Source organism: Narcine bancroftii, chromosome 5 (assembly GCF_036971445.1).
Source record: "Narcine bancroftii isolate sNarBan1 chromosome 5, sNarBan1.hap1, whole genome shotgun sequence".
NCBI lineage: Eukaryota > Metazoa > Chordata > Chondrichthyes > Torpediniformes > Narcinidae > Narcine > Narcine bancroftii.
This window is the reverse complement of record NC_091473.1, coordinates 135269650-135291832: the sequence shown is the minus strand read 5'-3', so window position 1 is coordinate 135291832 and position 22183 is coordinate 135269650. Positions and strand designations below refer to the sequence as shown.

Sequence of the window (22183 nt, the reverse complement as noted above, 5' to 3'; positions counted from 1 at the left end):
AGCAGATTATGTACCTAAAATGGTAAATCTAGACCAAACTGGATTTATTAAAAAAAACGGACAACAGACAATATTTGTAAATTTATTAACTTAATTCATGCAGTAGAAGGAAGTAAAGCGCCAACAGTAGCAGTTGCTTTAGACGCAGAGAAGGCCTTTGACAGAGTAGAATGGAATTATTTATTCAAAGTATTGCAAAAATTCAGTTTACCAGAGAAATATATTAATTGGATTAAAGCATTATATAAGGGGCCATTGGCGAAAGTAAATGGATATATATCAAAGCAATTTAATTTAAGCAGATCAACAAGGCAGGGATGCCCACTATCACCCTTATTGTTCGTGTTAGCTATAGAACCACTAGCAGAATTGATAAGAACAGAAAATAATATAAAAGGGATAAAAATAAAAGACAAGGAATATAAAATCAGTCTATTTGCGGACGATGTTATAGTATATTTAACAGAACCAGAACTATCAATGAAAGAATTATATAAGAAATTGAAGGAATATGGAGAAGTGTCGGGTTACAAGATTAACGTAAATAAAAGTGAAGCAATGCCAATGAATGATGCGGATTTCTCAAAATTTAAGAAGGAATCACCATTCAGATGGCAAATGCAAGCAATAAGATACCTAGGTATACAAATAAATAAAAATCTCTGCCATCTATATAAACTCAATTATTATCCACTAATGAAAAAACTACAGGGCGATTTAGAGCATTGGAAAGATTTACCAATAACACTAATAGGAAGGATAAACTGTATTAAAATGAACATTTTCCCAAGGATACCATATCTATTTCAGGCATTGCCAATACACTTGACAGAGAAGTTCTTCAAGGAGTTAAAGAAAATAATAAGGAAATTTTTATGGAAAGGGGGGAAACCGAGGATAGCACTAGATAAATTAACAGAATGGTATAAACAAGGAGGCTTACAATTGCCAAACTTTAAAAATTATTATAGAGCCGCACAATTAAGATACCTATCAGATTTTTATCAAACAAGGGAAAAGCCAGATTGGACTAGATTAGAACTAGATAAAATAGGGGAAAACACATATTATATAAATGGGAGTTCTCCAGTATTACATCATCTGCTCAATATTTGGAAGAAGATTCATGTAGAAAGGAATAAAACAAATTACCAATTACCAAAACTAATAATGACGCAAAATCAGTTACTCCCTTTTACAATAGATAACCTTTCCTTTAGAGAATGGGAGAAAAAAGAGATCAAAAGAACAGAAAATTGTTTTTCAGGAAATAGATGAAGGATAAATATAATATAACTCAAGATACAGTGTTGGCATATTACCAATTGAGATCCTACTTGAAGGACAAATTAGGAAGTAGTCTGAGGTTACCAGAGGGAAGTAACTTTGAATATGTGATTACAGATACAATGACAATCAAAAGATTTATAACAAATATGTATATTAAACTGCAAGAAAAGGAGAATGAGGAAACAAATGGTAAAACTAAACAAAAATGGGAACAAGATTTAAATATAAAGATAAAGAAGGAAACATGGGAGAAGTTATGCTCTGGAACGATGAGAAATACAATAAATACGAGGTTACGTATGATACAATATAACTGGATACACAGGCTATACATTACACCTCAAAAGTTAAATAAATGGGACCCAACAGTATCTGACAGATGTTTTCGTTGTAAAAAAGAAATGGGAACAACAATTCATGCAATCTGGACATGTGAGAAAGTAGAAAAATTTTGGGAAGATCTAAACCAGATATTAAATAAAATTACAGAAAACAATATACCAAAAAACCCAGAGATCTTCCTCCTAAGTAACATAAAAAATAAAGAATTTGGTCTTGATTTGGATGGTGCACAAAAAAGATTTGTTAAGATAGCTCTAGCCGTAGCAAAAAAATGTATTATGTCAACCTGGAAATTGGAAGATAATTTGAGAATACAACAATGGTATGTAGAAATGAATAAATGTATTCCATTAGAAAAAATAACATATAATTTAAGAAATAATATTGAAATATTTGAACAAATATGGGAGCCATACATGAAACACAATAGAGAAAACCTACAGGGGACATCTACCACCTAAATTAACGAAAGGAGAAGGAAATGAAAAGAATTGACTCAGTGGAATTTCTTGTTTATTTTTGTTGAATGACGGCAGTGTTTGACTGGTTTGGTGTGTCTTGGATTTTGTACTTTGGATGAATGGGGGGGGGAGGTAGGGAGGGTGGGATGGAGGAGGGGGGGGAAGAAAATGACACTATATATTTGAAAAGGAAAATGTATGTATCTTGGTAAGTGTGGTTTATGGTGTGAAAAATAAAAAAAAATTAAAAAAAAGGTTTGTACATGTTAGAAATGTTCTCAGGTGTATTTATTTCAATGCAAGGAGGATTGTTGGAAAGGTAAACGATCTTAGGGCATGGATTGGCATGTGGGATTACAGCATTTTTGCTTTTAGTGAGACTTGGTTGCAGGAGGGGCAGGATGGGCAACTCAATGTTCTTTTGTTTCAGATGTGATAGAGGGGGAGGGATGAAATTGCTAGTTGGGGAAATATCACAGCTGTGCTTAAACAGGAAAGCCCCGAGGGCTCATCTACAGAGGCCATATGGGTGGAGCTGAGGAATGGGAAAGGTGTAAACACACTGAGAAAATTGTGTTATCAACTGCACAATAGTCAGAAAAAATTGGAGGAGCCAATTTGTCGAGAGAGAGCAGACCATGCAAGAAATAAAGCATAATAGGAGATTTTTAACTTTCCACATATCGATTAGACTCCCACACTGTAAAAGGGCTGGATGGCTTGGAGTTTGTCAAATGTGTTTAGGAATGTTTTCTAAATCAATATAGAGAGGTACCAATAAGAGAGGATGCAATACTTGATCTCCTATTAGGGAACCAGACAGGTTAGGTGACAGAAGTACAGTACAACTCTGATAAATCCTCATTTATCCAAAATTATTTTGGAGCCAAACTGACCTCACAAGTTGGAAAAAAATTTCACCTGATATGAAATTAGAACAACGATTGTCCTTGTTTCAGGTAACTGTTTCTCCTCTCTCTTTCCATTTCTTCTTTACCTATTTACCTTTCCCTATTGACTTTTCTCTCCACTCTCCCTCTCAAACTACATGCCACTGGTTCCCAGTAGCACATGGTCAGAAGAATCCCTTGTCCCGGCGCCATAAAGGAGAGCGGTCACCCAGTAGCAGTGGTGACGTTGGGCTCCCGACAACAGTGAGTACCTCAGTGCGGAGGTGTTGATGATCGGTGGCAGCCCAAATGTTTTTGGTGAGAATTAAACATCATTTTAATGCTTAAAAAGCATTCCCTTGTTTTTTGTTGTTGATTAAACACTGTTATGAGTGATTTGCTTTGCTACTGGGCTGGTTTTAAAAAATAACCACATATCCAACAAAACCGTTTATCCGACATAAGACCGGTCCCAACCATTTTGGATAATTGGAGTTGTACTGTATGTGCAGGCAAACATTTTGGGTTCAGTGACCATAATGTTATTAGTTTCAAGTTACTTATGGTTAAGGATTGGTCTGGAACTCTAGTTGAGATTCTAAATTGAAAAAGGTGAATTTTGTGGAAATGAGAAAGAATCTAAGAAGAGTGGATTGGCATAAGTTTTTTTCTGGCAAGGATGTGTTCAATAAGTGGATGGCCTTCAAAGGTGAAACTTTGAGAGTGCAAAGTTTGCATGTTCCTGTCAGAATTAAAGGCAAAGTTAACAAGCATAGGGAACCATGATTTTCAAGGGGTAATGGCGATCAGGTTAAGAAGAAGAGAAGGTGTATAGCAGGTATAGGCAACAAGGAGCAAATGAGGTACTAGAAGTGTAAAGAAAATGTAAGAAAGTACTTAAGAAGGCAAAAAGAAGACATGAGGTTGCTTTGGCAGATAATGAGTGTTTCTACAAGTACGTTAAGAGTAAAAGGATTATAAAGGACAAAATTGGTCTCGTAGAAGATCAGAGTGGACATCTATGTGTGGAGCCTCAAGACTGGGGAAGATATTATAAAGTTTTTTGCATCAGTATTTACTCAAGAAACTGGCATTGTGTATAAGGAAGGGAGGGAAATAAGCAGTAGTGTCACAGAACATCTAGAGATTAAAGAGGAAGAGGTGCTTACAGCGAATAAAGGTAGATAAATCCCCCAGGCCTGACATGATATTCCCTCCGACCTTGAGAGAGATGAGTGTAGAAATTGCCGGGGCCATGGCAGAAATATTTAAAATGTTTTTAGCCACGGGTGAGATGCTAGAGGATTGCTCCGTTGTTTTAAAAAAAAGCTCCAAAAGTAAACCAGGAAATTACAGGCCAGTGAGCCTGATGTCAGTAGTATGCAATTTATTGGAGGGTGTTCTGAGAGACAGGATTTACAAGTATTTAGACAGCCAAGGACTGATTAAGGATAGTCACCATGGCTTTGTGCATGTTTTCACTGTTTTCCCTCTCTCCTCTATTCATCACCTCTATTAACAACTCCTACAGGCAGATGAGCTGCGATGAACAAACCTCACCAGGCTCTTTCAGCCACCATTACCATCTTCATTGTTCACACTCATTCTTTCCCTTGGTCTTTCCCTCTGTATCTTAAGAAACAAAATCTTTAAGCGGATCACGCAACCTGCAACAACAGAACTTTTTCCCTTTACATAATCTGCAAGACCGACTATTTTAGGCAACAACATCTTTTCATTTTTTTTTCAATTACTATAATAATTACATCCCTAACGTCGAAGTACTCGAGATGGCAGAGGCCGACAGCATCGAGTCCACGCTGCTGAAGATCCAGCTGCGCCTGGTAGGTCACGTCTCCAGAATGGAGGACCATCGCCTTCCCAAGATCGTGTTATATACTGGCCACCAAGACAGAGGTGCACCAAAGAAGAGGTACAAGGACTGCCTAAAGAAATCTCTGGGTGCCTGCCACATTGATATCGCCTCCAACCGTGCATCTTGGCGCCTCACAGTTTGGCGGGCAGCAACCTCCTTTGAAGAAGACTGCAGAGCCCACCTCACTGACAAAAGACAAAGGAGGAAAAACCCAACACCCAACCCCAACCAACCAATTTTCCCCTGCAACCGTTGCAAACGTGTCTGCCTGTCCCGCATCGGACTTGTCAGCCACAAACGAGCCTGCAGCTGACGTGGACATTTACCTCCTCCATAAATCTTCGTCTGCGAAGCCAAGCCAAAGATAATAATGGTTTTGTTACTTACCTGTAAACTATCTTGTGTTCGTGTAAATACTGCAAACCAAGGACCACGCAAGCAGCATAAAACCTGTTACAGTAAAGTTGAATTATTGTAAACAATAAAATATACTAAAGAATAATAAATGCATCTATTTTTTTCTCCTTGGGAAGTGGTTTTGCAAGTTGTGCCACCTCCAGACAAAGCTCTCTACATGCATGTCTGCCCACATTCTCAGTTCTGAGGCCAGAAAGAATCTACTTATAATCAAGTTTCCAGCTCTCCCAGTTTAACAGGTCCAATCCCAAATGGCCGTACTTGGATGTCAAATTTGTGAAGGATTCAGGGAACTTGCATTTCTGAAATATTGTGCAACTGCCCATGTTACAAGACAGGCAAGTTATTTTGGTAATTAACAAGCAAAGATGTGAACAATTTCATTTCCAAGTGCAAGTGTGCATATATACCCACTTGATAACTGAAAAATATAAATTTTTAGAAAGTGTTTGAAACATCAAATCTACCTGGCAAAGTACTTTTTTACTGCAAAGGGGAAATGTAAATAGATTTAATGTTTAATTAAAAATACAAATTTGATGACTATAAAAGCAGGCAAATAACACTGCAAAGCAAATCAAGGAATAAACTGTGACTGATGTAGGATATCTTAATGTTCAGTTGGTCACGTTATTTAAAGTATGCTGGTTGGAAATTATTTTTCATGTAAGTAACACTAACAGCTACAAGGCTAACCATACAAGCAGGAGCTATATGTCATAAGACTATTTGACCCTCCTCTGCTACTCAGTAGGATCCAATCCATTTTCCTGCCTGTTCAGTCCCAAAATCTGTTCATCTCAGTCTTGAATATATTAATTGACTTGGCCTCCATTGCTCCCTGGATATAAAGAATTACAAAGATTCACAAACCTTTTGAGAAAAAAAAAACTTAAATAGGTGACTCCTCTTTTCTGAAACTATGCTCTCTAAATTCGAGTAATTCTCCAAATCCAATGGAAATTTGGAAAACACCACCTTCCATACTGAGTAGTTTACAACCTAATGGCATGGACATTTGACTTTTTCAACTTACTGCATTTTCCCCCTTTCTCTCTCTCTTCTCCAACTCTGGTCCTCCCATTTTCCTCATTCCCCCTCCTGTTTCCATCCACCTACTACCCTCACTTATCCTACCCAATCCCCTCCCCCCCTCCATTGATGGTTCCCATTATCATCTTTCTAACATCAGATTCCAGTAAATTTAATTGATTAAAAAAAAATTTAGACATACAGCCATCCTGTGCCTCCCAATTTACACCCATTAACCTACATCCCCTGAACATTTTCTCCCCGGAAGGAAACTGGAGCCTCTGGGGAAAACCCACGCAGACACAAGGAGAATGTGCAAACTCCTTACAGACAGCGTGGGATTTGAACCCTGGTCCTGATCACTGGTGCTGTAAAGGCAGTGTGCTAACCACCACACCAACCATGTCACCCTAGTACTGAAGCTGTCTCAACCTTCACCCTCCCCTGGCTCCATTTACCCCTTCTTTTTCTCTGTTTGCTTCAACTTATCATTTGTCTCAGAAATCCATCCACATCACACTCCCCCCACCCCGACCCTATCTGGCTATTGTCTCTCACCCATTGCAGGGCCATGATCTGATGTGAGTCTCCTGAAGCTGAGGCCAGAAAAGTCAACTGCTTTTCACTTTCTATTCATACTGCATGACCTATCAAGTTTATCCAGCACTTTTGGGAACTGCACTTGTTATAGCTTGCCAATTTGAAAATGACACATTTATGTCTATTCTCTTAACCAGTCCCTTGTGTGTGCCAATACTCTTCAATGAAGCCAACAGCTCTTTATTTTGTGCAGTAAAATTTTGTGGCAACTTATGGCATGCCTACTAGAAACTCCAATACACTATACACTACAGATTCATCTGTTACATTCTCAAAGAATTTGAACAAATCTGTCAAATCACACTTCCCTCTCATATAACCATCTTCACGCTGCTTGATTTTATTATGACATTTTAAGTAACCTGCACTTAATTGTTGAATATCGCATCCCAACATTTTCCAAATTAGAAATGTTGGGCCAACTGTTTCTGCTTTCAGTCTCATTATTTCCATGAGGTTCTTGGCTATTTTCCAAGGTACTGGGCCCTCTATAGTTATTTTTTTTAAGGCCCTAGATGCAGGTCATCAGGCTTAGAGGATTTACCAGCCTATTGTTCTGCTAGTTTATCAGGCAACTTCTTCACAGTATTAGGATGGGTCTAAAGAATCTACTTATAATCAAGTTTCCAGTTCTTCCCTTCTCTGTGATCCCAGGTTTTCTACCATTATTTCTATAGGCACTTTCAGGTGGCCAATTGCCCCGTATGTAAAGCTGCATGTTTAGGCAATATGCGGCTGTTTTGAGGCCACCTGAATGTGCAGGAGGTGCTCTTGAGGCAAGCCACGAAACCTTCCTCCGAGAGGGATAATCAGCTCAGCTCAGTGGCTCCCCCAGCCACCTGAATGCAGTTGGCTGAAAGCGGATGCTAAAGGGTCAGGCTGCTGATCACAGCTGACACTGGGCGGGAGCCGGAGTGGGCTCAGAGCCGCCTCCTGTGCAGCCGTGTCCTTCAGGTGGCCAGCGTGGTGCTTTAAACGCTGCCCCCGAACGACAATTTAAAGGGCCGCTTCTGCTTCTTCAGCCGCATTCTTAGCGTAGAATGCACCTGAAAAAGCTTTTATGTTTTATCTGGTGAAATGAAAATACAGAACTACTTATCCAAATTCTGCCACTTCCATTTTCCCTACATTGTCCCACTTCATCCTGCAAGGTTCCAATATTTACTAAGCTACTTATTCACTAATCTATCCTCACTGATTAAGGGATGAATGTAGGCGAAAAGAATCCCCTGAGGCTTTTTAACAAGCTTTATGGAGAAAGATGATTTAAAGCTCATAGTACATAAGGCACACTAGCGTGTTCTGTGATTATTTTTCTTTTTACCACTCTAAAACAATAAGGTAAATGCCGATTGATGAAAATGAAACTGGCAAATAAGAAGGGATTTCCATTTAATCCTTTAAAGTGCAATAATACTGAAATGTTTTGCGGAGCAGTGCATACATAAACCTCCCTTATTAAAGAAGAAGGAATACTTACACAGCCCTGGGCTCTGAGAAAACATCAGCATGTATGTGCATCATTAAATCCCCACCCGGAGCATACTCCATTACAAAACACACGTGATCTTTGGTCTGAAAGCAGGCAAAGAGATTGACCAAAAACGGATGTCGGACACTGTTCACGGTCTCAAATATTCTTTTCTCACACATAAGGCTGCAAGTGAATACAAGAAACAAACCAAAATGTTAACTTCTGCACTTCTTGAAATGAGCACAACTCAGAAAGCAAGTAAGAATAGTATTTTACTATTGCAGACAATTTCAAGTCGCTATTAGTTCCAAATATAGAGGAACTATAAAGGTAAAGGTTCCATTGTTGTCACGTAATACTACATTCAGAATGTAACAGACGTGAAATTCTTTAGCTTTGTCTACTGTAAGAAAGACAGAATCGCCATTTGTCCAGCGCCCCTCACAGAAACGAGGCCCCAGTGAGGAACGAACTCGGAACACCTGGTTTACAAGACTAATGCTCTAACCACTGAGCTATCACATTTAGTTTAAAGAATGATACCGTAAGCATACAACTGCTCAAACACCAGAGTTGTACAAGTGAAAATGTACAAATGTCAGTTTTATTTTAAAAAAAGCTGCACAAAAGCAATATTCCCTCCCATCTTTAGTCATCAGTATGAAAAATTTTATGTTGTGCAAATTTTTATTCCTGTAACGAAAGTATGTACTCACCGAATACTTGTGCAAGTGTAAACTTGAAATTGTCTCAAGATAATTTTGGCACAGCCTATCTCTCATGGCTAATAAAACTGTACTGGCATGTTTTACTAAAATACAAGTATGGTTGCATTCTACAAAGTAATGGATTTAACGTACTAAGTATAATTATTAATTACCACATTATTTTAGGAAACTGACCTTGAGTGCACACATTAATTTCCTTTGTGTGCTAATTGCGCGATGCATATGTGCGCGCAAAAGTACACAGACTCGAGGGAACAGTGCAAAAGACCAATATTAACTTAAAAATGCAACCAGAGAAAATAATGGAAGAGAGCACTATGGTGTAATGGGCACTGTGCAATCTTCAACCTGGGAACACTTACCCTGTACTTTCCCTATCAATCTAACTGCATGTCATGACTGGATTATAATGTTAAAAAAAAATCATAAACTTAGGCCAAGTTCACTAATGTAACATGAAAAATCTGTTCCCAAGATGTTAGAAATGAAGTCATTCATTAATAATAGAGAATGACGTTGACCCCAAATGATTTAATGGAACAACATTACCCAGTTCAATCAAACAAACAGATCGGCTACATAACTACAGTTACTATAGATAGACTTACCTATCCACTTCATCACGAGCTACAATATCTCCTTTCTTCAAGGCCTTAATTGCAAACATTTCACCAGTGACTTTATACTCCGAAAGAAGAACCTGTAGTACAAACAAATTAAAAGTTGAGTATTTTTCTGTGCAAAACTACATAAAGTGCATAATAGCACTGTTCCTTTGTTTTAGAATTACCTTTCCAAAGTGTCCCCTGCCAAGCACAGCAACACACCTGAAGTCCAGAAGGCTGAACTGGAATCTTTGCTGTCTTCTGGAGAATTAAGATATTAAAATTGTTGTGTAACAAATCATTTTCACAGCAGTCATTCAAATACTACTTCAATTAGTCAATATAAATCGGATTAAAAGTACAACAGGGTATATTTCAAAAGGAAAATTGGGCAGAGTGCTGACAGATGTAATTTAATCCTGACAAATGCAAGGTGATGCATTTTGGAAAGTCACATAGTGGTAAGATGTATCCAGTAAAAGGTAGGACAATAAGGAATATTTATGAACAAAAAGACCATGGGGTTTAAGTCCATAGTTTCTTCAAGTGAAAATGCAGGTAGGTGATGAAGGCACATGATATACATGGTTTCAAAGGTCAGGACATGGAAAATAAAAGTTACGCTAACGCTTTACAAAACACTAATTAGACCATTCTGCGCATTTCTGATCACTGCACTAAAGGGAGGATGTGGTTGTGCTTGAGAGTGTAAAAGAGATTTTCCTAGATATTGCATGGGCTGAAAACTTTAGTAATGGGGAAAGATTGGAAATGCTGGACTGGTTTTCCCTGGAGTGAAGGAGTCTGAAGTTCAACCTGATGAAGGAATATAAAATAAGAGGAATAGGGCAGGGAAAATAACATCTATTTCCTGAGGGAGGGCTATAAAAAAAAAGAGGGCAGATTTAAGGAGTTCTAATGGGGATCTGAGGGGAACGTTTTTTCTAAGTGTGATTAATAACTGGAACTTGCTTTCTGAGATGGTGGTGAAATCAGATACAATCATCATATTGAGATATATTTAGACAGGCACTTAAATTGGCAGGCAGAGAAGGATACAGATCAAATGTGGGCAAATGGGATGAGTACAGATGGGTAAGAAAGATCAGTTTCTTACCAATCTATACTCCTATAGATGATTGGGCTAAAGGACCTGTTTCTGTGCTATAAGACTATATCAATGATCTCTTATTAATAAATACTTGAAAGTAAATACTGTACCGCTTATCTTCTGACTGTGGGAGTGTTCGAAAGTCTAATTCAGGGCGGGGTAGTTCAGGCACAGATATTACATTGTTCTCAACATTAGAAACCATGCTGTTTCTATCATTCAGAAAATCAAAAGTTGAAAGAGCTTCCTGTAAAAGAAAAAAAATCGAATCAGTGTATTTTGAAATAAAACATCAAAAGAAACACAAAAGCAGCAGATGTTGCAATCTTGAGCAAAGAATTGCTGGTGGCACACAGCAGGTCAGACCCAGTAGAAATGGTCAATCTGAACTCCTATCAAAACTACATTACATGAAGATTGTGCAACAAAAGAAGAGAATGGGCACCACAAAAATGTCTCAGTTTTACATATCAACCTTTCTACATCGACTCTGTCCATGCCTGTCAACATTCAAAATGTTTCAATGAGCCACATCCTTGTTCTCCTAAATTCCAATGAGTATAGGCCAAGAACTGTGAAACTCTTCTCATATAATCCTTTCATTCCCAGAATCATCCTTGTGAACCTCCTCTGAACCCTCTCCAACATCAGCACATCCTTTCTTAAATGAGGAGTCCCCAACTGCTCACAATACTTCAAGTGAAGTCTCACCAGTGTCTTATAAAGCCTCAACATCACATCCCTGCTCTTGTATTCTATTCCTCTTGAAATAAATCCTAGCACTGCATTTGCCTTCTTCACCACCTACAAGTTTACCTTTAGGCTATTCTGCACAAGGTCTCCCAGATTCCTTTGCATCTGGGTAGCTTCAATTTTCTCTCCATTCAGAAAATAATCTGCCTATTTATTTGTATATTTAATTTGCTACCTCTCTGCCTATTCTCCTAACCTGCTAAGACCTTCTATAGCACACATGTCAAACTCAGGCCCGCGGGCCAAATTTGGCCTATGATATAATTATATTTGGCCCGCAAGATCATATCAAATATGTATTAGAGCTGGCCCACTGGCCGCCGCGCCAGTATAGCGCATGCACAGCTAATACTACAAATCCCAGAATGCTTTGCAAATACGTTGGCGCCGGCCCGTCAGCCTGCTAATCGTCCCCACCTCCTCTCTTTACTTTCATTAGCATCTGTGACCTGTCGCCCAACTCACACGTAATAAACCCCTTACGAAAAATGGCCAAACGAAAGACAGAAAACAGGACCTTTCAAGACAGGTGGGAGGCAAACTCTGACCCCAGAGTTTGATGAACTTGCATCTAAGAAGAGATGCCAAGTATCTGGTTTAGACCCAGGTGCATCAGAGTAAATCACAGTGGAGCAAGCGAAGCTTGGATTAATATTTTCTTTGGTTAACTTTGGACTGTTCATCGTTGAAGCAAGGTGTTATTTTTTTGACTTGTTGGCTTGTGAAAAAAAATACATTTAAAAGGAGCTTAAAGGCTATAGAGAAATATTATTTATTGAATATTTTATTTCTCATTTGTTAATGCTTCTTTCTGGAAAGAGTTTAACCAAAACTATTATTAAACGTTTATTTTAATAAGAAAATTTTTTAACATTACATATGTTGAAAGAAGAGAAAACATGCAGATGTTGTTGAAAATTTTCAATAAGTATTTAGTTTGGCCCACAACTTAGTCCAAGTTTTTAATTTTGGCCCTCTGTGAATTTCAGTTTGACACCCCTGGTCTAGAGCCTCTCCATTTCCTCAACATTACCTGTTTCTCCATCTATCATCTACAAACTTGACCCTAAACCCATTCATTCCATTATCTAAATCTGTACAACATAAAAAGTCAAGGTCAACAGAGCAAAGGGTTTTCTCTTTGGAGTGAAGTATGAGAGGTGACAAGAAAATGAGAGGCACAGATAGATGGCAGGATGAGAGGTGGAAAGTTTAGGGGAGACAGAGAGTAGTAGGTGTCCAGAATGCATTGCCAGGGATGGTGGTGGTGGAGGCTGGAACATTAGGCAAACTTTAAAGACTCAGACTGACACATGGATGCAAGAAAAATAAAGGGTTATGTTGGAATCTAGGGGTTAAAACATTATGAAATAAATGATTAATCAATAAGTTTATTTGTACTGCATGAGTCAGGGAAAGAGGAATGTGGCTAAGTGGCTGTCACAGCATGGAGCAAAGTTGGCTGAACAAAATTGGCTGCTCCCAAGATACAGGGAGAGGATATGCATAAAACGATTTAGGAGGAATGCTCAACTGAAGGAGGTGGGAAGTAGCACAGGAGACACAGGCCAGATCAGAACAAAGAATGGCCCGCAAGAATCAAAGGGAATGGAAAACCAGTCTAGGAGGAAGATTAAGGCACGAGGAGGTGTTAAAGAGAACAGCAGAAATTGGCCAGACAGGGACCGAATGGTGATTAGAAATATCTGGGGATGAATTAATTTCAGATCTAAACAACAGGATAGTCTGGCCTGGAGGATTAACATGGGAAGGCTACACCCCAGAAATCTGCAAAACAGGAGATGACTTGTGATAACCCTTATGCAAAAAGATCTAGCAGGGAAAACAACTTTTGTTCTGTGTGATAAGATTGACCTATATAAACTGTGCCAACTGGACAATAGGGGTCAGTCTCGGGGAGTAGCTCACTGGCAGGTGACCTATGAACTAACAGACTGACCCAGAGCTCTGTTAAGTTTTATTCTTGTGCTGTGTAATAAACTGACTGTTGAACCGAATACCTTCTCCTATCACTTCATTCAACGAACGCGCTGGACTCAGTTCACACATAGACTAAATTAAGAGTAAATAAATTAAAGCCAGAGTCCAACAGTTATAGGCGTGAGGTAGGACGGTTTCGATTGTTGTGTAGGTTTGTATAGGTCAGCGTTGAAGTGCCTGTACTGTGCTATAATGTTCCACATTTCTAAGCAATGGAAATTTTTGTTCAAAAAGATGGACATTGCGATCCATAACGCATTAATTTTATTCCAGTTGAGTAGAAAAGTATGCCATTGTTGTATAATTTACCATTGGTCAAGAAGAATAAGTGCTTCATGCAGAAGATTCAACAGCGTAAGTTAAAGGACAAAGGAGCACACTAATCAAATGGCATTCAACTTCTATGAGCGAGAAGTGACTTAACGATTCCAAATTGAATCAAACTTTTTCCTTTAATCAGCATTTCAGGTTCCTACCTGCACACTCTCTGTGATTCTTACTTCTGTTGTGGTTCCTCCATTTTCTCCAAGAGAAGAAGCACGTGGTGGTGTGAGTGGTGGTTCAGATTCAAATTCTAGTTTTCCTACTGCTAGTTCTCTGAAAAGCATTGCAATACACAAAAATCAGTCACGATACAACCTTCACACATACAGCAAAATTAAAGTGTGGAAGATGATGAACTCAAGTGAAAATCTAAAAACTCCAAAATAATCGAAAACTGGGAAGTTCAGACATATAGAGAAAGAAACAAAATTCAGGTTGGACTTTTTCACAGGTTATAGTCCTCTTTTCATAATCAACTTCGATACTGCAAAACAGAACCATTCAATCTTCTGTAATCAGGCATCACTTATGTCATAATCCGCAAGATGCATAATGGAAATAGGAGCACTCCACACAAATCAAACCTCCCCTCTTTACCAAAGCACAAAGTAGCCAGCGGGTGGTGAATTTGTTGCCACAGGTGGTTGTGAAGGCCAAGTCATTGGGTGTATTTAAGGGGGAGATTGATTTGTTTTTGATTAGCGAGGGCATCAAAGGAAAAGGCAGAAAGCCAAGCAATAGGGCTGAGTGGGATAATAGATTTAACGGCAGGGCAGACTTGATGGGCCGAATAGCTTATTGGTACTGCACCAGAGTATTTAGAGGTGGTTTGGGAAGAATTGTTAGGTTGCACACAAACATTTTAAAATACACAATATTTGAAGAATTTTTGCAGAAAGCAACAAAGTAGCAACATACAGCTTTCCTGGGAACATGTAGGCAGGGGAGAACAGTTTTGCTCTCAAAGAGGGAGGGAGTGAAACAAGAGAGGAGAGACAAAGAAATCAGTTCCAGAGGGTCAAGCCGCCAAACTTTGGAAGGCTGTGTGATCAAAGGAGAAGGCTGGCAGTCTGAAAGGTGACCTGAAAGAAAGAGGATCATTTGCAGAACCCTGAAGGGGGCAAGTTTCATCAGCAAGACTTGACTGAGAAGGAATCAGTTGCGGATGTACTGGAAAAGGAATCTCTCTCTGAAAATCAGCAAGAACCTTCCTGAGTGGTAACCGTTTACCTGTTATACGCCAAAGCCTGGTGAACTTCGTTAATGCTAACTTCTGTGCACAGTACAAGAATTGCCTGCAACCCGTGAGATTGGACTGTGATCCAAAGAACTTTTCTAACCTTAAATATACATTATACACATCTGTGCTTAGTATTAGAGGGGAGATTAAGTAGGTTAAAGTTTAATTTTGTTTTCTTGTTCAATTATAATTAAAAACTACTTTTGTTTAAGTGACCCTGTGTTGTGGTTCATATCTAATGCTGCTTGTTTTTGGGGTCCTCTGGACTCCTACGTCTGAAAGTTCCAGGCTCCCAGCTCATTGAGCATTATAAATATAAAAGCAGGTCAGATCATTAAATATATCCAAGGTGGAGATGAATAAATATTTGAAAGATCAAGGAATTGAGGGCGACAGGAAAGTGGCACAAAGGAGGAGTTGAGGTCCGCCATAACTATATGGAATGGCAGAACAGGCTTGAGGGGGTTTGGTGACTTGCACTGCAATTTTCTTCTGTTCTTGTGGAAGTTGCCTGCATCACAATTCACAAAGATATTTGGTAGGTTTAATATATTATTGCAAGGAATTGTGAGTCCTTTATATTTTATTAGGTTGTCATTAGGTTGCAAAATCCTCCCCATCATTGAGAACATCTACAGGAACCGCTGCTATCAGAGAGCAGCAGCAATCAAGGATCTACACCATCCACATCCAGCATGTGCTCTGCTCTCGTTGCTGCCATCAGGAAAGAGGTATCGGTGCCACAAGACTCGCCCCACCAGGTTCAGGAATAGCTGCTCCCCCTCCACCATCAGACTCCTCAATGACAAACTCAATCAGGGACATATTTAAGGACTCTTACTTTTGCACTTAATTGATTTTTTTCTCTGTATTGCACACAGTTTGTTTATGAGTCTGTGGAATGCCAAGTAGCATTATAAGTGGTAATTCTGCCTTGCTCGCAGGAAAAAAGAATCTCAGGGTTGTGTGATGTCGTGTGTATACTCTGAATCTCACTATTACGCATTAGATTCATTGATTTTGTTCAAGGGAGATGACTTGCCTTCTTTATTTGGTCAGATCTTTGTGTGACTTCAGACATCGAAATGGTGGAATCTTAAGTACACTCTGAAATGGGTGATTGAAGAGGAGCGGCAACAGTTAGAATTTAAAAAGGGGCAAGGCAGCAGCCAGAAGATGATTGGAGGAAGAAGCTGAGTATCACCATAAAAGTGAGGGTCCGTCGGAGCAGTCATCGAGGGAATGAACTGAGACGGAGTAGTAAGGCTTTGGCAAGAACAGGTAAGAAGAGAGGGATAATAGGAGTTGAAGTAAGAAAGGGATATCCTATTCGAGGAACAAAAACGATTCAGCAAGAAGGCACAGGTAAGGGCAGGTTTTAGATACCATATATCTTGTTCCTCTAGTCATAAACAGTGGGAATGGCAGGGGAATGTGGGTAGTCAGGGAAGCCAGCAGTATCTCTGATGACTTCATCTGAGAGAAGTTAAGGAATCAAAGCAGGAGTAGGATGAATGGATCATTCAGGAAGCAGAGGGAACTGACAGACAGGAGTTATGGAGACACTATCACACCCAGGAGGTGGGGGGAGGGTAGATGGGTGATAGTCAGGAGGGGGAAAGGGAACAGACAGGCAGTGCAGGGCATCTCTGTGGCCGACTCCCCTCAATAACAAATATAACATGTTGGATACTGTCGTGGGGGGACAACCTACCGGGCACATGCCACAGCGATTAGCTCTGGCAAAGAGTCTGGTCCTGTGGCTAAAAGGGAAGGAAAGAAAGCTGTAGTGATAGGGGATTCCATAGTTTGGGGGACAGATAAGAGGTTGTATGGAAGAGATTGAGTATCCCAGGTGGTAGGTTGCCTCCCTCACGCCAGGGTCTGATATATCTCAGATCAAATTTACAGTATTCTCAGGAGGGAGGGTGAGCAGCCAGATGTCGTGGTCCATGTAGGGACTAATGCCGTGGGTAGGAAAGGTGAGGTGGTTCTGCAAGGAAAGTTCAGGAAGTTAGGCATGAGATTGAAAGCCAGGGCCTCCAGGGTTATGATCTCAGGATTTCTACCTGTGCCATGTGCTAGTGAGGTTAGAAATAGGAGGATAATGCAGCTAAAAACATGGTGCAGGAGGGAGGGCTTTAGATTTCTGGATCATTGGGCTCTCTTCCAGGGAAGGTGGAACTTCTGACAGGATGCTTTGTATCTGAACAGGAGGCGGAATAATATCCTTGCGGCAAGACTTGCTAGTGCTGCTCCGGTGGGTTTAAACTAGATTTGTAGAGGGATAAGAACCTTAGAGCCAGAGTTGATAGAGGAGTGGAGGAGGGAAAAGATGATGTGAAAATTACATGCACTGTTAGAAGTTAACAGGTTGTATGTGTGGAAATTTTCTAGAGTGCATTTATTTCAATGCAAGGTGTATTGTAGAAAATAAATAAAAGCTTAGACCATGGATTGGCACAAGGATTTGATATAGTGGCCATTAGGGAAATTTGGTCGCAGGAGTGGCAGCCTAACATTCCCGACTTCCGTTGCTTTAGACATGATAGAATGGAGGAGATGAAATGGAGAGGACTGGCATTGCTTGTTAGGGAAAATATCACAGCTGTGCTCAGGCAGGACAAGGGCTCGTCTACTGAGGCTATATGGGTGGTGCTGAGGAACGGGAAAGGTATGACCACACTCATGGGGTCGAATTATAGACTGCCAATAGTCAACGAAAATGGAGAAGCAAATCTGTAGAGAGATAAAAACAGCTGCAAAAAATACAAGGTCGTGATAGTAAGAGATTTTACTTTTCCACATATTGAATGGGACTCCCATATTGTAAAAGGGCTGGGTGGCTTGGAATTTGTCAAATGTGTTCAGGAAAGTTTTCTAAATCAATATATAGAGGTACCAACTAGAGAGAATGCTATACTGGATCTCCTCTTAGGGAATGAGACAGGTCAGGGTGACAGAAGCACATATAGGGGAACATTTTGGGTCCAACAATAATAATGTCATTAGTTTCAAGTTAATTATGGAGAAGGGTAAGTCTCTGCCTCAGGTTGAGATTCTAAATTGGAAAAAACCTAAATTTGAGGAAATGAGAAAGGATCTAAAGTGCGTGGATTGGGATAGGTTGTTTTTGGGCAAGGATATGTGAGATAGTGGAGGACCTCCAAAGGTGAAATTTTGAGAGTACAGAGTTTGGATGTTCCTGTCAGGATTAAAGGCAAGGTTAGCAGGCATAGGGATCTTTAGTGTTTGAGGAATATTGGGGATCTGGTTTGGAAAAAGAGAGGTGCATAGTAGGCAATATGGATCAAATGAGGTACTTGAGGAGTATAAGAAATGCAAGAAAAACCTCAAAAAAGACAAAAAGCTACTTTAGTAGACAATGTGAAGGGAAATTCTAAGGGTTTTTAATATTAGGAGAACAAGGATAGTGAGGAACAAAATTGGTCCACTTGAAGATCAGAGTGGTCGGCTTTGTACTGAGCCAAAAGAGATGAGTAGATCTTAAATCAGTGGTTCTTAACCTTTTTTTCCACTCACATGCCATCGATGCTCTGTGATTAGTAAGGGATTGCTTAAGGTGGCATGTAGGTGGAAAGAAAATGTTTGAAAACCACGGATTTAAAATGTCCTTAGCCATGGGTGTGGTGCTGGAGCATTGGAGGGTAGCTCACGTTGTTTCCTTGTTTAAAAAAAGCTCCAAAAGTAACCCTGGAATTTATAGACCGTTGAGCCTGCTGTCAGTAGTAGGTTAATTACTGAAAGATGTTCTTAGAGATCGGATATACAATTACAGGTACGCGCCACTTATGTGACATGCACATTTTGCAAACACCATATTATATACTTAGCAAAGCTATTTGGGATACTGAAGTGTACCTGTAAACATTTTATTTGTAAGTAGGGATCAGTGTGGGTACTGAAAAGGGGTTGTGGGGAGAGAGTTGGGGCAGTCAGATCAGTTGGGTATACAGTATACAATTTCCTATAGCTAGCAGTTGCTGTGGACTTGTTTGTGGTAACTAGATAATATAGGTCCACAGACGTATATGCAGTTGGGCGTTGCCCGAACAGATGTTAAGCGGCGCATACCTGATAAGGGATAGTCAACGTGGCTTTGTGTAGTTTGTGTTTAACCAATCTTATAGATTTTTTAAGAGGTGAGTACAGGAACATTGACAAAGAAAAGGCTGTGGATGTTGTCGACATGGACTTTAGTAAGGCTTTTGACAAGGTCCCACATGGAAGGTTAGTCAGGAAGGTTCAGATGCTCGGTATTCATGGTGAAGTAGTGAATTGGATTCAATAATGGCTGGATGGGAGAAGCAAAAGAGTAGTGGTGGATGATTGTTTCTCAGACTGGAGGCCTGTGACTAGTGAAGTGCCTCAGGGATTGGTGCTGGGACCATTGCTGTTTGTCATCTACATATATGATCTGGATGATAGAGTGATAAATTGAATCAGCAAGTTTGCAGCTGGCACTAGATTGGAGGTGTTGTGGACAACGAAGAAGGTTTTCAAAGCTTGCAGAGGGAGCTGGACCAGCTGGAAAAATGGGATGAAAAATGGCATAAAATTTAATGCAGGCAAGTGTGAAAAGTTGCATTTTGGAAGGACAGACCAAGAAAGGACATACACAGTGAATGGGTGGTAGGGTACTGAGGAGCACGACAGAACAGAAGGACCTTGGAATACAGATACATAATTCCCTGAAAGTGGCATCACAGATGGATAGGGCGTTTGGCTAGTGGCCTTCATAAATCAAAGTACTGAGTACCAGAGTTCGAATGTTATGGTAAAGTTGTATGAGACATTGGTGAGGCCAAATTTGGAGTATTGTGTGCAGTTTTGGACACCTAACTAGAGGAAAGATATCAATAAAATAGAAAGAGTACAGAGAAGATTTACTAGGAAGTTGCCTGGACTTCAGGAACAAGTTGCAAGGAAAGGTTAAACTGGTTAGGACTTTATTCCCTGGAGGGTAGGGGAGATTTGATAGAGGTATTTAAAATTATGAGGGGTATAGACAGAATAAATGTAGATAGACTTTTTTCACTTAAGGTAGGTGAGATACAAACCAGTGGACATGGGTTAAGGGTGAAAAGTTTAGGGGAAGCATGAGGTGAACTTCTTCACAGAGTGAGTGGTGGGAGTGTGGAATGAGCTGCCAGCAGAGGTGATGAATGAGGGCTCAATTTTGACATTTAAGAAGTATTTGGACAGGTACATGGATAGGAGAGGTATGGAGGGCTATGGATGGTCAAGAGAGAATAGTCTGGCATAGACTAGAAGGGCCAAAGGCTCTGCTTCTGTGCTGTAATGTTCTATGGTTCTAAGAAGTAAAACCTGACCCCTTTTGTCAGAAATAGATACCGGTATATGCGATTCATTCTGGTTTTTGAGTCAAGGATAACCAACAAAATCACTAGCTGAACTGAAAGCAGCCCTGGTGCAATTCTTACCATTCGGAAATGATAAGAATTCTAACAGTGTTAAAGGCAGGCTCAATTTTAACATTTAAGAAGAATTTGGACAGGTACATAGATGGGAGGTATGGAGGGCGATGGACTGGTGCAGGTCAGTGGGACGAGGCAAAAAAGAAAATGTTTCAGCACAGATTAGAAGGGCCAAAGGGGCCTACTTCTGTGCTGCAGTAATCTATGATTCTATATCAGTGGTTCTCAACTTTTTTCTTTCCAGTCACATACCACTTTAAGTATTCCCTATGCTGTAGGTGCTCTGTGATTAGTAAGGGATAGCTTAAGGTGGTATATAGGTGGAAAGAAAAAGCTGGAAAACCACTATTTTAATCGCTCCTAATAGACTCATTATGTGCGTGGTTTCATAACTCCAAAGGAAATGGGCCCAATGACAATTTCTCTCAAGCAAAATATTTCAGTAACAACTGGGTCTAGAGTAGCGCTTCTCAACCTTCCCTTCCCACTCACATACCACCTTAAGCAATCCCTTACTAATCACAGAGCACCAATGGCATAGGGAATACTTAAAGTGGTACGTGAGTGGAAAGAAAAAGGTCGAGATCCACTGGATTAAGTTATTCATTTGTGCGACAACCTCTTCATTGAAAGAGGAAGAGTAAATTCAGCATCGCCTCCCTAGGCACTAAATCAAAATATTTTTCCCAACCCCGTCATCTTTGCAACAGTCTCCTCACAAACATTTGGGGATGGTTGTCTACATTAGATGTTCCAGAGTAGGCAAAAGTATGGCATAAATCTTCCTCAAGATCTTGGTTTGTACCAACTCTGGACCATTAACGTTAATTTAAAAAAAATAACTTTGCTTTTGCATTAATCTCTGGGAAACACTATTTATCTTCGTCCAGTTTAAAAAAAACAATAATTCATCATAATTCTCTCCTTTGTTATTTGAGCAATCTCGTACACATCCATGCCCATCTCATAATGTCCTTAGCCAATTGCGAAAGCCTCTGCAAGTCGTGTACATCAAAATGATTGCATTATCCTCATCAACTTTATCCATTACCTCATCAAAAAAAATTTGATCAAATTGGTTGATGATTTGCTCTTAATAAACTCAGACTGACTTAGCTTAATTAATTTTCTTGCAGTTTGCAGATGAGTGCTCAGAAAAGATTTCCTGCCATCTCCACGGAATTTCAAGGTGCAAGTCCATTGATTTAGAAAATATGCAGGAGTTTCCCCATTATTGTTGGGATTTAATTATAGATCTCCTGAGCCAACAGCATTGTGGGAGTAACTTCACCAAGGTAAACAGAGATGGGAAATAAATTCTGGCTTTATCGGGAATGCCTGCATCTCAAAAAAATCCAAATACTTCAAAACAAACATTACGCATCTTAAAGAAAATTTATCAGACTTTACCCACAAATTTGACTAAATGGCCTTTAATTTGGAATCTTTCATTTTCTTAGTATGTATCAAATTGCTTCAGAGCTAACAACATATTTTAGAAGGGCTGTCACTGTTTAATATGGTAATCATGGCAACCCAAATTTAAACAGTATGGATCTTGGCCTGAAAATAGTGATCTA

The 22183-nt window shown here is 39.7% G+C and overlaps 1 protein-coding gene across 4 annotated transcripts in view; it reads right to left on the bottom strand.

Moving 5' to 3' along the window:
- LOC138763989 (serine/threonine-protein kinase N2-like) overlaps nt 1–22183 on the bottom strand; it is a 206164-nt gene that overhangs the window by 40588 nt on the left and 143393 nt on the right. For all 4 annotated transcript variants that reach the window (XR_011357935.1, XM_069939117.1, XM_069939116.1 and 1 more), the window contains 6 exons: nt 14057–14177; nt 10937–11073; nt 9901–9976; nt 9719–9810; nt 8389–8565; nt 5247–5309 (listed from right to left, as the gene is read on the bottom strand). Coding sequence is in view for 3 of the 4 variants with exons in the window: in XM_069939117.1 (XP_069795218.1) it covers nt 5247–5309; nt 8389–8565; nt 9719–9810; nt 9901–9976; nt 10937–11073; nt 14057–14177 (666 nt within the window). In the remaining variant the exon portion in view is untranslated. The remainder of the gene's footprint in view (nt 1–5246; nt 5310–8388; nt 8566–9718; nt 9811–9900; nt 9977–10936; nt 11074–14056; nt 14178–22183) is intronic.